This window comes from Salvelinus namaycush, chromosome 4 (genome assembly GCF_016432855.1).
Source record: "Salvelinus namaycush isolate Seneca chromosome 4, SaNama_1.0, whole genome shotgun sequence".
Lineage (NCBI taxonomy): Eukaryota > Metazoa > Chordata > Actinopteri > Salmoniformes > Salmonidae > Salvelinus > Salvelinus namaycush.
The window spans coordinates 59,046,465-59,059,497 of NC_052310.1; the positions used below are offsets into that span (position 1 = coordinate 59,046,465).

Sequence of the window (13,033 nt, forward strand, 5' to 3'; positions counted from 1 at the left end):
GCTCCAGAAAGAGATCAAGGAACTCCAGGTACAGTATGGGATCTAAACTCAAGTACAGGAAAGCACACCTGAATAATTTCCTGAAAAAAACAGACATTTCTTCAGGTAGCACACGTTTTTCCTGGTGGCTTCTGATGGCTCAGTGGCTTGAAAGATGGTGCTTTTTACAGTATTGTAGAATTCATCCCCCCCTACTCCTGCCCCCTGTTCTAGGCCCGTATTGAGGAGCTGGAGGAGGAAATTGAGGCTGAGCGGGATGCCAGGGCTAAGGTTCAGAAGCAGATGGTCGATCTCTCCAGGGAACTTGAAGAGATCAGTGAGAGGCTGGAGGTGGTGTCTGTGTGTTATTTCATAGTTTTGATAGTCTTCACTATTATTCTACAATGTAGAAAATAGTAAAAATAAAAACCTTTGAATGAGTAGGTGTTCTAAAACTTTTGACCGGTAGTGTAAAGTGTTACCCTTACCTCTGTCTCGTTTCTCATCCAGGGTTGAAAATCATAGGTGGCTACAGATATCAAACACAGGAAGAGTTTGGGATCTTCATCAAGCGGGTGTAAAAAAAAAAAAAACTCTTGAATGAGTAGGTGTCCAAACTTGACTGGTACCCTATAGGTGTTTTTTTTCCCCCTTCTTTTTTTAAACACAGATTATTCCTGTATGATGAAAAGCACTTTACAAATGTAAATTGTTATATGGACAGGCCCAAAATGAAATGTTTCTAAAAGAAAGAATAAGCACAACCATGGTAGCAATTGAAAAGGAAAACTTTAAGAGATTGTGGGGAAATTCTCAGATGAAAGTTCTCAGAGAACAACACATTTTTGTCTTTGAATTGTCACCGATTATGAGCAGGTAAATGGGAAAATAAACGGCAAACATGATATTGATGTATCATTCGGCAGATATACGCTTCCATAATGATTAGTGATGACCTCTAGTGGTGAAATTGCAGAAATACAAAAACACAAGGCATTTGGAAGGTTCAGAGGGATAAATTGACCCTTAAATGGGGGGGGGGGGGGGGAGGAAATTAGAACAGTCTGATTAGTCCTCAAAGCTCAAATCATAATTTATTGGATTGAAGAACACTGTGCAGTCTTAAAGACACTTGATAAGTTAACTATTCATCACATGGACAACATTTTTACATAACCCCTTCTCTGTACATGATCATTTTCGTATATTATCTTTGCATTCTCTGATTCAGGGATGGATGACTGATATTATAGCAATCATCTGTGTCTAATACACACACCTCAACATTTTGTGTAACATCCTGTAGTGACGAAATGTGTCTCAGCACTAAATCCAATCTATGGATTGAATGCCTGTATATATTGGACTAACTCAGCAGCTCTGAGAACAGTAAATAGTATGAGGCCAATCTTCAGCTGTGTAGGGAAATCGGACTATATCCGGGGAGGGGTAGTTTCTGTCCCTCCTTGGCCTCGAAGAAGGTGTATGAGAGGGTGATGGTGTCGACACGGGCCATACGCGGGTCCTCGTCAAACTCAGGGTCGATGTAAAAGAACACGGGCATGTCCACTTCCTCTTTAGGGTTCAACCGCTGCTCCTCAAAACAGAAACACTGGGAGGAGAGAAGAGATACACATCTTAAACATCAGAGATACTCAATATGGAGGTAAATAGAGGTTAAATTTAGGTCAGGAGTCCCCACAACAAACTAAATAATGTAGATGAAGCTGTATGTGAGCCAGTGTTGTGTTCAAGACCACCTAAAGTGAGACCTGTCTCAAGTACTACAACACTGATGTGAGCTGCAGTGCTTACCCCAAAAAAGTATTGCAGACTGAAGATCAATGAAGAGATGCACACAGCAAAAATGTGCACATGGGGGGGAAAAATGCAAGTTTGTTCTTACTTTGAATTTTACTTTTGGTGAATTACGTATAGTTCAGCCAGCCTGAACTATACTGATTGCCATTGGCGATAATGACTCAACACAAGTGTGTAAAAATCAGACAGGCTCAATATGCATGTCAATGTCCGGCCTTGCCCGTTTACAGTGTGATGTCTGGCAATGCAAGGCTTGTCAATGCCTGACAGACTATTTTTCATAACAGACTAGTAGGCGAGGAGATACTTTACTTAATCAACATTTCTTTATCCAAATAAGTAATTTAGAGCAAATAGTCCTAGTAGTGGCGGCAGGTAGCCTAGTAGTTAAAAGCATTGGGCCAGTAACCGAAAGGTCGCTGGTTCAAATCCCCAAGACGACTAAGTGAAAAATTGTTGATGTGCTCGAGCAAGACACTTAAGCCCAATTGCTCCTATAAGTCACCCAGGAAAAGACAGTCTGATAAATGACTACACTGTAAAAGTTGTGACTCTGTCGAACAATGTCATAAGGCAACTCAACACACTAGAGGTCGACTGATTAAGATTTTAACGCCAATACCGATTATGGGAGGACCAAAAAAATAGTTTTTTAACATTTATTTGTAATAATGACAATTACAACAATACTGAATGAACACTTCTTTTACCTTAATATAATACATCAATAAAATCAATTTAGCCTCAAATAAATAAACATGTTCAATTTGGTTTAAATAATGCAAAAACAAAGTGTTGGAGAAGAAAGTAAAAGTGCAATATGTGCCGTGTAAATGTTTAAGTTCCTTGCTCAGAACATGAGAACATATGAAAGCTGGTGGTTCCTTTTAATATGAGTCTTCAATATTCCCAGGTTAGAAGTTTTAGGTTGTAGTTATTATAGGAATTATAGGACTATTTCTCTCTATACCATTTGTATTTCATATACCTTTGACTATTGGATGTTCTTATAGGCACTTTAGTATTGCCAGTGTAACAGTATAGCTTCCGTCCCTCTCCTCGCCCCTACCTGGGCTCGAACCAGGAACACATCGACAACAGCCACCCTCGAAGCATCGTTCCCCTTCGCTCCACAAAAGCCGCGGCACTTGCAGAGCAAGGGGAACAACCACTCAGAGTCTCAGAGCGAGTGACGTCACCGATTGAAATGCTATTAGCGCGCACCCCGCTAACTAGCTAGCCATTTCACATCGGTTACACCAGCCTAATCTCGGGAGTTGATAGGCTTGAAGTCATAAACAGCTCAACGCTTGAAGCATTGTGAAGAGCTGCTGGCAAACGCACGAAAGTGCTGTTTGAATGAATGCTTACGAGCCTGCTGGTGCACACCATCGCTCAGTCAGACTGCTCTATCAAATCATAGACTTAATTAAAACATAATAACACACAGAAATACGAGCCTTTGGTCATTGTTATGGTCGAATCCGGAAACTATCATTTCGAAAACAAAACGTTTATTCTTTCAGTGAAATACGGAACCGTTCCGTATTTTATATAACGGGTGTCATCCCTAAGTCTAAGAAATTCATGTTAGCAGGCAATATTAACTAAATATGCAGGTTTAAAAAATATATACTTGTGTATTTATTTTAAAGAAAGGCATTGATGTTTATGGTTAGGTTTGGTGCAACGACAGTGCTAAATCATCACCCGTTTGGCGAAGTAGGCTGTGATTCGATGAGAAATTAACAGGCACATCATCGATTATATGCAACGCAGGACACGCTAGATAAACTAGTAATATCAACCATGTGTAGTTAAGTAGTGATTATTCAAGATTGATTGTTTTTTATAAGATGAGTTTAATGCTAGCTAGCAACTTACCTTGGCTTCTTGCTGCCCTCGTATAACAGGTAGTCAGCCTGCCTTGCAGGCTCCTCGTGGAGTGCAATGTAAGGCAGGTGGTTAGAGCGTTGGACTAGTAACTGGAAGGTTGCAAAAACGAATCCCCAAGCTGACAAGGTAAAAATCTGTCATTCTACCCCTGAACAAGGCAGTTAACCCACCGTTCCTAGGCCTTCAATGAAAATAAGAATGTGTTCTAGTGCCTAGTTAATTAAAGGTGTAAAAAAAAAATCCCTCTTAACAGACTGGCACAATACATCAACAGTTTGGTACACATTTTCCGACAAGATAGAACTGCCAAAGGGGGCGGAGTTGCAATCTACTGCAGAGTTCTGTCTTACTATCCAGGTCTGTACCCAAACAATTCGAGCTTCTACTTTTAAAAATCCACCTTTCCAGAAACTAGTCTCTCAATGTTGCTGCTTGCTATAGACCACCCTCTGCCCCCAGCTGTGCTCTGGACACCATATGTGAACTGATTGCCCCCCCCCATCTATCTTCAGAGCTCGTGCTGCTAGGTGACCTAAACTGGGACATGCTTAACACCCCAGCCATCCTACAATCTAAGCTTGATTCCCTCAATCTCACACAAATGATCAATGAACCTACCAGGTACAACCCCAAATCCGTAAACACGGGCACCCTCATAGATATCATCCTAACCAACTCGCCCTCTGCTGTTTTCAACCAAGATCTCAGCGATCACTGCCTGCATCCGTAATGGGTCTGCGGTCAATCGATCACCCCGCATCAGTCAAACTCTCCCTAAAACACTTCAGCGAGCAGGCCTTTCTAATCGACCTGGCCAGGGTATCCTGGAAGGATATTGACCTCATCCCATCAGTAGTGGATGCCTGGTTATTCTTTAAAAAGTGCCTTCCTCACTATTTTAAATAAGCATGCCCCTTTCAAAAAATGTAGAACTAAGAACAGATATAGCCCTTGGTTCACTCCAGACCTGACTGCCCTTGACCAGCACAAAAACATCCTGTGGCTTTCTGCATTAGCATCGAATAGCCCCCGTGATATGAAACTTTTCAGGGAAGTTAGGAACCAATATACACAGGCAGTTAGGAAAGCTGAGGCTAGCTTTTTCACACAGAAATTTGCATCCTGTAGCACAAACTCAAAAAGGTTCTGGGACACTATAAAGTCCATGGAGAATAAGAGCACCTCCTCCCAGCTGCCCACTGCACTGAGGCTAGGAAACATTGTCACCACTGATAAATCCACTAGAATTGAGAATTTCAATAAGCATTTTTCTAGGGCTGGCCATGCTTTCCACCTGGCTACCCCAACCCCGGTCAACAGCCCTGCACCCCCCACAGCAACTCGCCCAAGCCTCCCCCATTTCTCCTTCACCCACATCCAGATAGCCGATGTTCTGAAAGAGCGGCAAAATCTGGACTCCAACAAATCAGCCGGGCTAGACAATCTGGACCCTCTTTTTCTAAAATTATCTGCAGAAATTGTTGCAACCCCCATTACTAGCCTGTTCAACCGCTCTTTCGTATCGTCTGAGATTCCAAAAGATTGGAAACCGGTCGCGATCACCCCCCTCTTCAAAGGGGGAGACACTCTAGATCCAAACTGCTACAGACCTATATCTATCCTACCCTGCCTTTCTAAGGTCTTCGGAAGCCAAGTTAACAAACAGATTACCGACCATTTCAAATCCCACCGTACCTTCTCCGATATGCAATCTAGTTTCAGAGCTGGTTATGGGTGCACCTCAGCCACGCTCAAGGTCCTAAACGATATCATAACCGCCATCGATAAGAGACATTACTGTGCAGCCGTATTCATCGACCTGGCCAAGGCTTTCGACTGTCAATCTCCACATTCTTATCGGCAGACTCAACAGCCTTGGTTTCTCAAATGATTGCCTCGCCTGGTTCACCAACTACTTCTCTGATAGAGTTCAGTGTGTCAAATCGGAGGGCCTGTTGTCCGGACCTCTGGCAGTCTCTATGGGGGTGCCACAGGGTTCAATTCTCGGGCCGATTCTCTTCTCTGTATACATCAATGATGTCGCTCTTGCTGCTGGTGATTCTCTGATCCACCTCTACACAGACGACACCATTCTGTATACTTCTGGCCCTTCTTTGGACACTGTGTTAACTAACATCCAGACGAGCTCCAATGCCATACAACTCTCCTTCCGTGGCCTCCAACTGCTCCTAAATGCAAGTAAAACTAAATGCATGCTCTTCAACCAATCGCTGCCCGCACCTCCCCGCCAGTTCAGCATCACTACTCTGGACGGTTCTGACTTAGAATGTGGACAACTACAAATACCTAGGTGTCTGGCTAGACTGTAAACTCTCCTTCCAGGCTAACATTAAGCAGCATCTCCAATCCTATTTCGCAACAAAGCATCCTTCACTCATGCTGCCAAACATACCCTCGTAAAACTGACCATCCTACCGATCCTCGACTTCGGCAATGTCATCTACAAAATAGCCTCCAACACTCTACTCAACAAATTGGATGCAGTCTATCACAGCACCATCCGTTTTTGTCACCAAAGCCCCATTTACTACCCACCACTGCAACCTGTACTCTCTCGTTGCCTGGCCCTCGCTTCATACTCGTCGCCAAACCCACTGGCTCCAGGTCATCTACAAGTCTTTGCTAAGTAAAACCCCGCCTTATCTCAGCTCACTGGTGACCATAGCAGCACTCACCCGTAGCACACGCTCCAGCAGGTATATCTCACTGGTCACCCCCAAAGCCAATTCCTCTTTGGCCGCCTTTCCTTCCAGTTCTCTGCTGCCAATGACTGGAGCGAACTGCAAAAATCACTGAAGCTGGAGACTCATATCTCCCTCACTAGCTTTAAGCACCAGCTATCAGAGCAGCTCACAGATCACTGCACCTGTACATAGCTCATCCAACTACCTCATCCCAAAACTGTATTTATTTATTTATTTATCTTGCTCCTTTGCACCCAAGTATCTCTACTTGCACATTCATCTTCTGCACATCTATTCACTCCAGTGTTTAATTTGTATATTGTAATTACTTCGCCACCATGGCCTATTTATTGCCTTATACCTCCCTTATCTTACCTCATTTGCACACACTGTATATAGACTTTTTCTACTGTATTATTGACTATGTTTGTTTATTCCATGTGTAACTGTGTTGTTGTATGTGTCGAATTGCTATGCTTTATCTTGGCCAGGTCGCAGTTGTAAATGAGATCCTGTTCTCAACTAGCCTACCTGGTTAAATAAAGGTGAAATATATATATATTTTTTTATAAAATAAATGACATGGACTACATGTTCATTAGTACCTGTATCTTGTTGAAGTACTGTCCAGCCTCAAAGGGCACTACGTTGTAGGTGGAGATCCCAATAACAGGTTTGTCTGTGGGGTTCTTGGCTCTGTAGAAGGCCAGGGCAGTCTCTCCTGGAACCACCTGGAACACAACATACGCAATAAAATACCTCTATTGTAACACACACACACAATAAAATACCTATTGTAACACACACATACTCGTGACCAATGTCTTGACTTCATTGTGGAAACGCATCTATATGTCCATATATAATGTTTTTCTTGTTTAAATGTTCACCTGCTTGGGGACTGCCGATGGATATTAGCTGTTGGCTAAATCTGGTACAACGTATCTTTTCTCAAAGTGTACTGAAAGTTATGTTTTGTTGTTCATTGTCCCTGTTCAAAAAACATAATAAGATAACTAAAACACACACAATAAAATACCTCTATTGTAACACACAATAAGGATTTGTTTTCTGCTAAAAGTAATGGTTTTGATGTCAGTCGTCTAATGGATCCTCCTTACTGGGTATGTGTGTGGAGGGAGAGCGAGTGAGCACTATATTAAGCATGTCTTACGTATATCTCGGACTGCTGCGGGCGGAAGTTCCACTGCATGCTGGCGTGTGTGTCAGCGTTGAAGGTGATCTTGATGATGCGGTCCATCACCGGCGTCATCGTCTCCACCTGCTCTGCATCGTGACCTGCCACCGCCGTCCCACCCAGACCGGACGCCTAGAGACAGACACACAACAGATGAGACACTCAGCTATCTAATAAATCCATCCATCTTTCAACCACTATTTTCAGGTCTTCTTGTAATACTTTGCTCCAGATTTCATGAAGGCTTCTATAATGACTTGTAAGCAAACCAACAATTTGCGATGTGCTACTATATCTACCTCCACAAACAAAACCTCAAATAATACATAAAAAATCTTCAAGTGGCAGTACTACTGTATCAAACATTGTATGTCTCTGGGTCTATCTCTGCTCTCCTACCCGTCCCAGAGCCATATAGTTTAACATGGATGCCATTTTGAATTACAGTGTCATGTAAATACATAATTCAGAAACCTTAATGTCCATACTCTTAAATATATGATTCTGCTCCTACCTGACAGTAGAGTCTGTAGAGGGGTACAGCAGCGTAGGACATGCCGATCATCCCCACCCCCGCAGCAGCGATATAAGTCAGCACCGTCTTGTTCCTCTTCCTCCACTCATCCTCCTGCTGCTTGGTCTGGCTCTTCCGACTCTTGGCCCCCCGTATTTGGGTGTTGAGGCGTGAGGGGACCCTCCTACAGAGGAACCACTGGGCGTAGCTGTGGAGGCCCCTGGCTCCCTTGCCCTGAAGACCCCTGATACAGGTCTGTATGTTTGAGGATGTCAGTAAGACAGAGTTCTTGGAGCAGCATAGAGACTCACGGACAAGGATGGGAAGTAGCATGACTGCAGTGGGTTTATAAGTTCAAGCTTCAGTCGAGTCAGATGCTGCTCCTATCTGGGTTCACCTGGGTGTGAAAACATTAAAATGTGTTAACGTGAATGTTTCTGAACTAACTAAACCTTCATGTTGATAACTGATAGGTTCAGGGATAGATTGGGCTAAACTGACAGCACCACTTCAGCAATGTTAAGGCATAACAACCAGTCTAGATACAGTTGAAGTCGGAAGTTTACATACACTCAGGCTGGAGTCATTAAAACTTGGTTTTCAACCACTCCACAAATGTATTGTTAACAAACTATAGTTTTGGCATGTCGGTTAGGACATCTACTTTATGCATGACACAAGTAATTTTTCCAACAATTGTTTACAGACAGATTATTTCACTTATATTTCACAGTATCACAATTCCAGTGGGTCAGAAGTTTACATACACTAAGTTGACTGTGCCTTTAAACAGCTTGGAAAATTCCAGAAAATTATGTCATGGCTTTAGAAGCTTCTGATAGGCTAATTGACATAATTTGAGTCAATTGGAGGTGTACCTGTGGATGCATTTCAAGGCCTACCTTCAAACTCAGTGCCTCTGCTTGACATCATGGGAAAATCAAAAGAAATCAGTCTCTGGTTTTAAGTCTGGTTCATCCTTGGGAGCAACTTCCAAATGCCTGAAGGTACCACGTTCATCTCCACAAACAATAGCATGCCAGTATAAACACCATGGGACAACGCAGCCATCATACTGCTCAGGAAGGAGACTGTCTCCTAGACGTTCTGTCTCCTAGAGATGTACGTGCTTTGGTGCGAAAAGTGCAACTCAATCCGAGAACAACAGCAAAGGACCTTGTGAAGATGCTGGAGGAAACAGGTACAAAAGTATCTATATCCACAGTAAAACGAGTCCTATATCGTCATAACCTGAAAGGCCGCTCAACAAGGAAGAAGCCACTGCTCCAAAACCGCCATAAAAAAAGCCAGACTACAGTTTGCAACTTCACATGGAGAAATGTCCTCTGGTCTGATGAAACAAAAATAGAACTATTTGGCCATAATGACCATCGTTATGTTTGGAGGAAAGAGGGGGAGGCTTGCAAGCCGAAGAACACCATCCCAACCGCGAAGCACGGTGGTGGCAGCATCATGTTGTGGGGGTGCTTTGCTGCAGGAGGGACTGGTGCACTTCACAAAATAGATGACATCATGAGGGAGGAAAATTATGTGGATATATTGAAGCAACAGCTCAAGACATCAGTCGGGAAGTTAAAGCTTGGTCGCAAATGGGTCTCCAAATGGACAATGACTCCAAGCATACTTCCAAAGTTGTGGAAAAATGACTTAAGGACAACAAAGTCAAGGTATTGGAGTGGTCATCACAAAGCCCTGACCTCAACTGAAAAAGCATGTGCGAGCAAGGAGGCCTACAAACCTGACTCAGTTACACCAGCTCTGTCAGGAGGAATGGGCCAAAAGTCACCCAATTTATTGTGGGAAGCTTGTGGAAGGCTACCCGAAACGTTTGACTCAAGTGAAAAGGCAATGTTACCAAATACTAATTGAGTGTATGTAAACTTCTGACCCACTGGGAATGTGATGAAAGAAATGAAAGCTGAAATAAATCACTCTACTATTATTCTGACATTTCACATTCTTAAAATAAAGTGGTGATCCTAACTGACCCAAAACAGGGAATTTTTACTAGGATTAAATGTCAGGAATTGTGAAAGAAATGTGTTTAAATGTACTTTGCTAAGGTGTATGTAAACTTCTGACTTCAACTGTATGTATTGTAGAGGCAGTTCTCTGGATGAAAGAACATTTATTATAATGTCCTCTTTCAATAAAATCAGTGTGGTCAAGATAACCCACATGAAAAAATACTAGAAGTATACTATGGTATAAATACTATAGTATTCACTATATTTTTTTTTACAAGGATTAAATGTCAGGAATTGTGAAAAACTGAGTTTAAATGTATTTGGCTAAGGTCTATGTAAACTTCCGACTTCAACTGTAGCTAATGCCGGTTCACTGCACTACAATAACCGGTCACTGGTAAAAACACAGATAAAACTGGACTTTATAAAACATATATTTGGTAAAGCAAGGAAGCAAAACCCTTCGCTAGCTAGTAAGACATTAGCCTGTTGCAATCTGCTAGCTAATGTGATGCTCCATTAGCCCTTACAGGATAAGTACTGTTTGGCGTAGCACAGAATTTTCCACAAAGCTTAAGTTGGGAATACTATCTTCGTTCTCAATTCGCCCAAACATATCTTCTAAAATGTCAGTGTCCAGTTGCAGGTGGTTTGTTTGAATTTAGAAAATGCTCAGTTATTAAAATAAATGTTGTTGTTTTTTGCTCCATGAAGTAATCCAACAATGTGTATGCTGCCATATTGCCTATTTATAAATGTATATTTAAACATTTATATATCTTCTTTCATTGGGCGTTCAATCATTTCAGTTTTGTCAAGTCGGCCTTTTAAAGTGTGTTGCATTATGGGGATAAACATTCATCACCTGCATTGTGGGAGGCTCTATTGTCAATTAATCATTAAGGTGTTTTTGATGTGAACATGACCAAAGACGTGACAAACAGGAACCAACTCTGCCACTACTCATGTATTCAGTGGATATGTACAAATTAATGTAATATAATGGTCTCACCAATTGATGTTCAATAGACACACATATTTTCAGTTTGAGTGTGTGATATGGGGGTTGGCGACAACTTTTATAAACACTGTCATGTAGCACTGAACCTTGCGGTTGGAAAACCACATCAGTGTCCGACTTTCGGCTGTTACAGATGCACCTCCCTCGACTTCACTCTTCGACTTTCAACCACAGGAGGCTGCTGAGGGGAGAACAGCTCAATAACGGCTGGAATGGAGCAAATGGAATAGCTGTGTTTGATGTATTTCCAGTCATTACCACAAGCCAGTTCTCCCCAATTAAGGTACCAACAGCCTCCTGTGTAAAAAAAAAAGTACATCATTTTCTTTAGGAATGTAGTAAAGTAAAAGCTGTCAAAAATATAAATAGTAAAGTAAAGTACAGATAACCCCCCCCAAAAAGACGTAAGTAGTACTTTAAAGTATTTTTACTTTAGTACTTACACCGCTGCATTTTTGGTTATGGAAAATACATTTCACAGTGGTTTAGATGGTAAAATGATTCCCTACACTATACATACAGTACTTGCTTGCTGTCACAAACTGAAATTAGGGGAATTATTCGAATTTTAATAACCAGGAAAAGGCAGAGCGATTTCTGTATAGTACGTATTTAATAACGGAGCATTTTCTGAATTCAAACGAAAAACCTGCAACTGGAAACGGACATACATGTTAGAAGATACGTGTTTGACCGAATCGAGAACGAAGTTATCGCAAAGTTAAGGTTGGTCGAAAATTCTGTGCTACGCCAAACGGTACTTATCATATAAGGCTAATGGGGCATCATTAGCAGGTTACAATCTGCTATTAGCCAACAAGACATAACAGTAGAGTAACGTTACCTATTGAGCTGTGAAAAGAAAAAAAAAGGACAGAGACATGGTTGGCCAGAGTACTCTCAATACAGCCGATGTGATAGAGCATTGAGAAACCCCTTAATATTATCTCGCTAATTTAGCTACACAATATAACATATACTAGCTAACTACTGTTTGTTTATAAAAATTCCATAGGAAACAATTATTCATTAGTTAACATGCGCAGGCTAATGTAGCTAGCTACGGGTAAGTTGCTTGGTAGCTAACGTTACAAACGACATATAAATCATAACTGCTCATACCGCCAAGGTCTCGTTTAGCGTTGATACTGCCCAAAGTCAATACGATAGGTAGATGATAGTGTTAATAACTCACCAAGTACATTCAGCTGCCACACACCCTTGGATTGTACATTACAAAACATAAGAAATGCATGGTCCAGCGATTTAACGTCCCCCCTTGATACGAGGATCATAATCATAGGTTCCGGGCAGTGCTATTGTTCCGCCAGCTCTTCTTTTTCTTCAAATGTTTTAGGTGTATACCGCCACCTACTGTATTGGCTGTGTATCAGCCTACTAATCTGTAGTACAGTATGAATTCAGTACACTTTGTGAAAAAAATACAAATACAAAAATAATTGCCTTACCAACTAACCCTGCACCCATTAAAACCTCAACACTATTCCATTACTTTGGCCCCATCTGATCCTGTTCAAAACATATTGTAACTCTTCAAATATATAATCTTGTACACCCAAGTACTTCTCTGCAGCTGCCACCACATCTATCCTCTATGATTTACGTGTCATTCCTGCAGTACTTGACAACCATGGCCATGAGCACCTAACAAAAACAACCTTACCGAAGCACAGGTTATTCCGATCACTTTATTGGCCTCGGCCTACTCATAGGGATCCTCTTAAGATCCCTCACCCTGGACCCATCTTCCTCTACTACTCTCTTCACTACCTCAGCATAGGACACCTTTGTGGACTACTCTGATCCTGGCAACCTCAACCTGCCTTTCTCTCATTGGACACCTCTGATCTCCAGCACCATGGGTACCCCTACAGTTTACACACACAACTT

At 41.9% G+C, this 13,033-nt stretch overlaps 1 protein-coding gene across 2 annotated transcripts; it reads right to left on the minus strand.

The window, feature by feature from the left end:
- Positions 1-749: 749 nt before the first annotated feature.
- LOC120046685 (cytochrome c oxidase assembly protein COX11, mitochondrial) lies at positions 750-12,418 on the minus strand. 2 transcript variants are annotated; one of them, XM_038992098.1, is made up of 5 exons: positions 12,318-12,418; positions 8,114-8,510; positions 7,576-7,731; positions 7,007-7,132; positions 750-1,591 (listed from the first exon to the last, which is right to left on the minus strand). In XM_038992098.1, the coding sequence occupies exons 2-5, from the start codon at positions 8,444-8,446 to the stop codon at positions 1,391-1,393; spliced, it is 816 nt and encodes a 271-aa protein (XP_038848026.1). In that variant the 5' UTR covers positions 8,447-8,510; positions 12,318-12,418; the 3' UTR covers positions 750-1,390. The 2 variants fall into 2 exon arrangements, with proteins under 2 accessions (XP_038848026.1, XP_038848027.1); XM_038992099.1 differs by lacking the exon at positions 12,318-12,418 and adding an exon at positions 12,245-12,300.
- Between the last annotated feature and the right edge of the window lie 615 nt (positions 12,419-13,033).

Coding starts and splice junctions, on each gene's coding strand:
- LOC120046685 (XM_038992098.1), bottom strand. CDS start 8,446: ATGCTACTTCCCATCCTTGTCCGTGAGTCTCTATGCTGCTCCAAGAAC. Junction 7,732..8,113: donor TCTACAGACTCTACTGTCAG/GTAGGAGCAGAA, acceptor GTCTGTCTCTAG/GCGTCCGGTCTGGGTGGGAC. Junction 7,133..7,575: donor CGCAGCAGTCCGAGATATAC/GTAAGACATGCT, acceptor GTTGTGTTCCAG/GTGGTTCCAGGAGAGACTGC.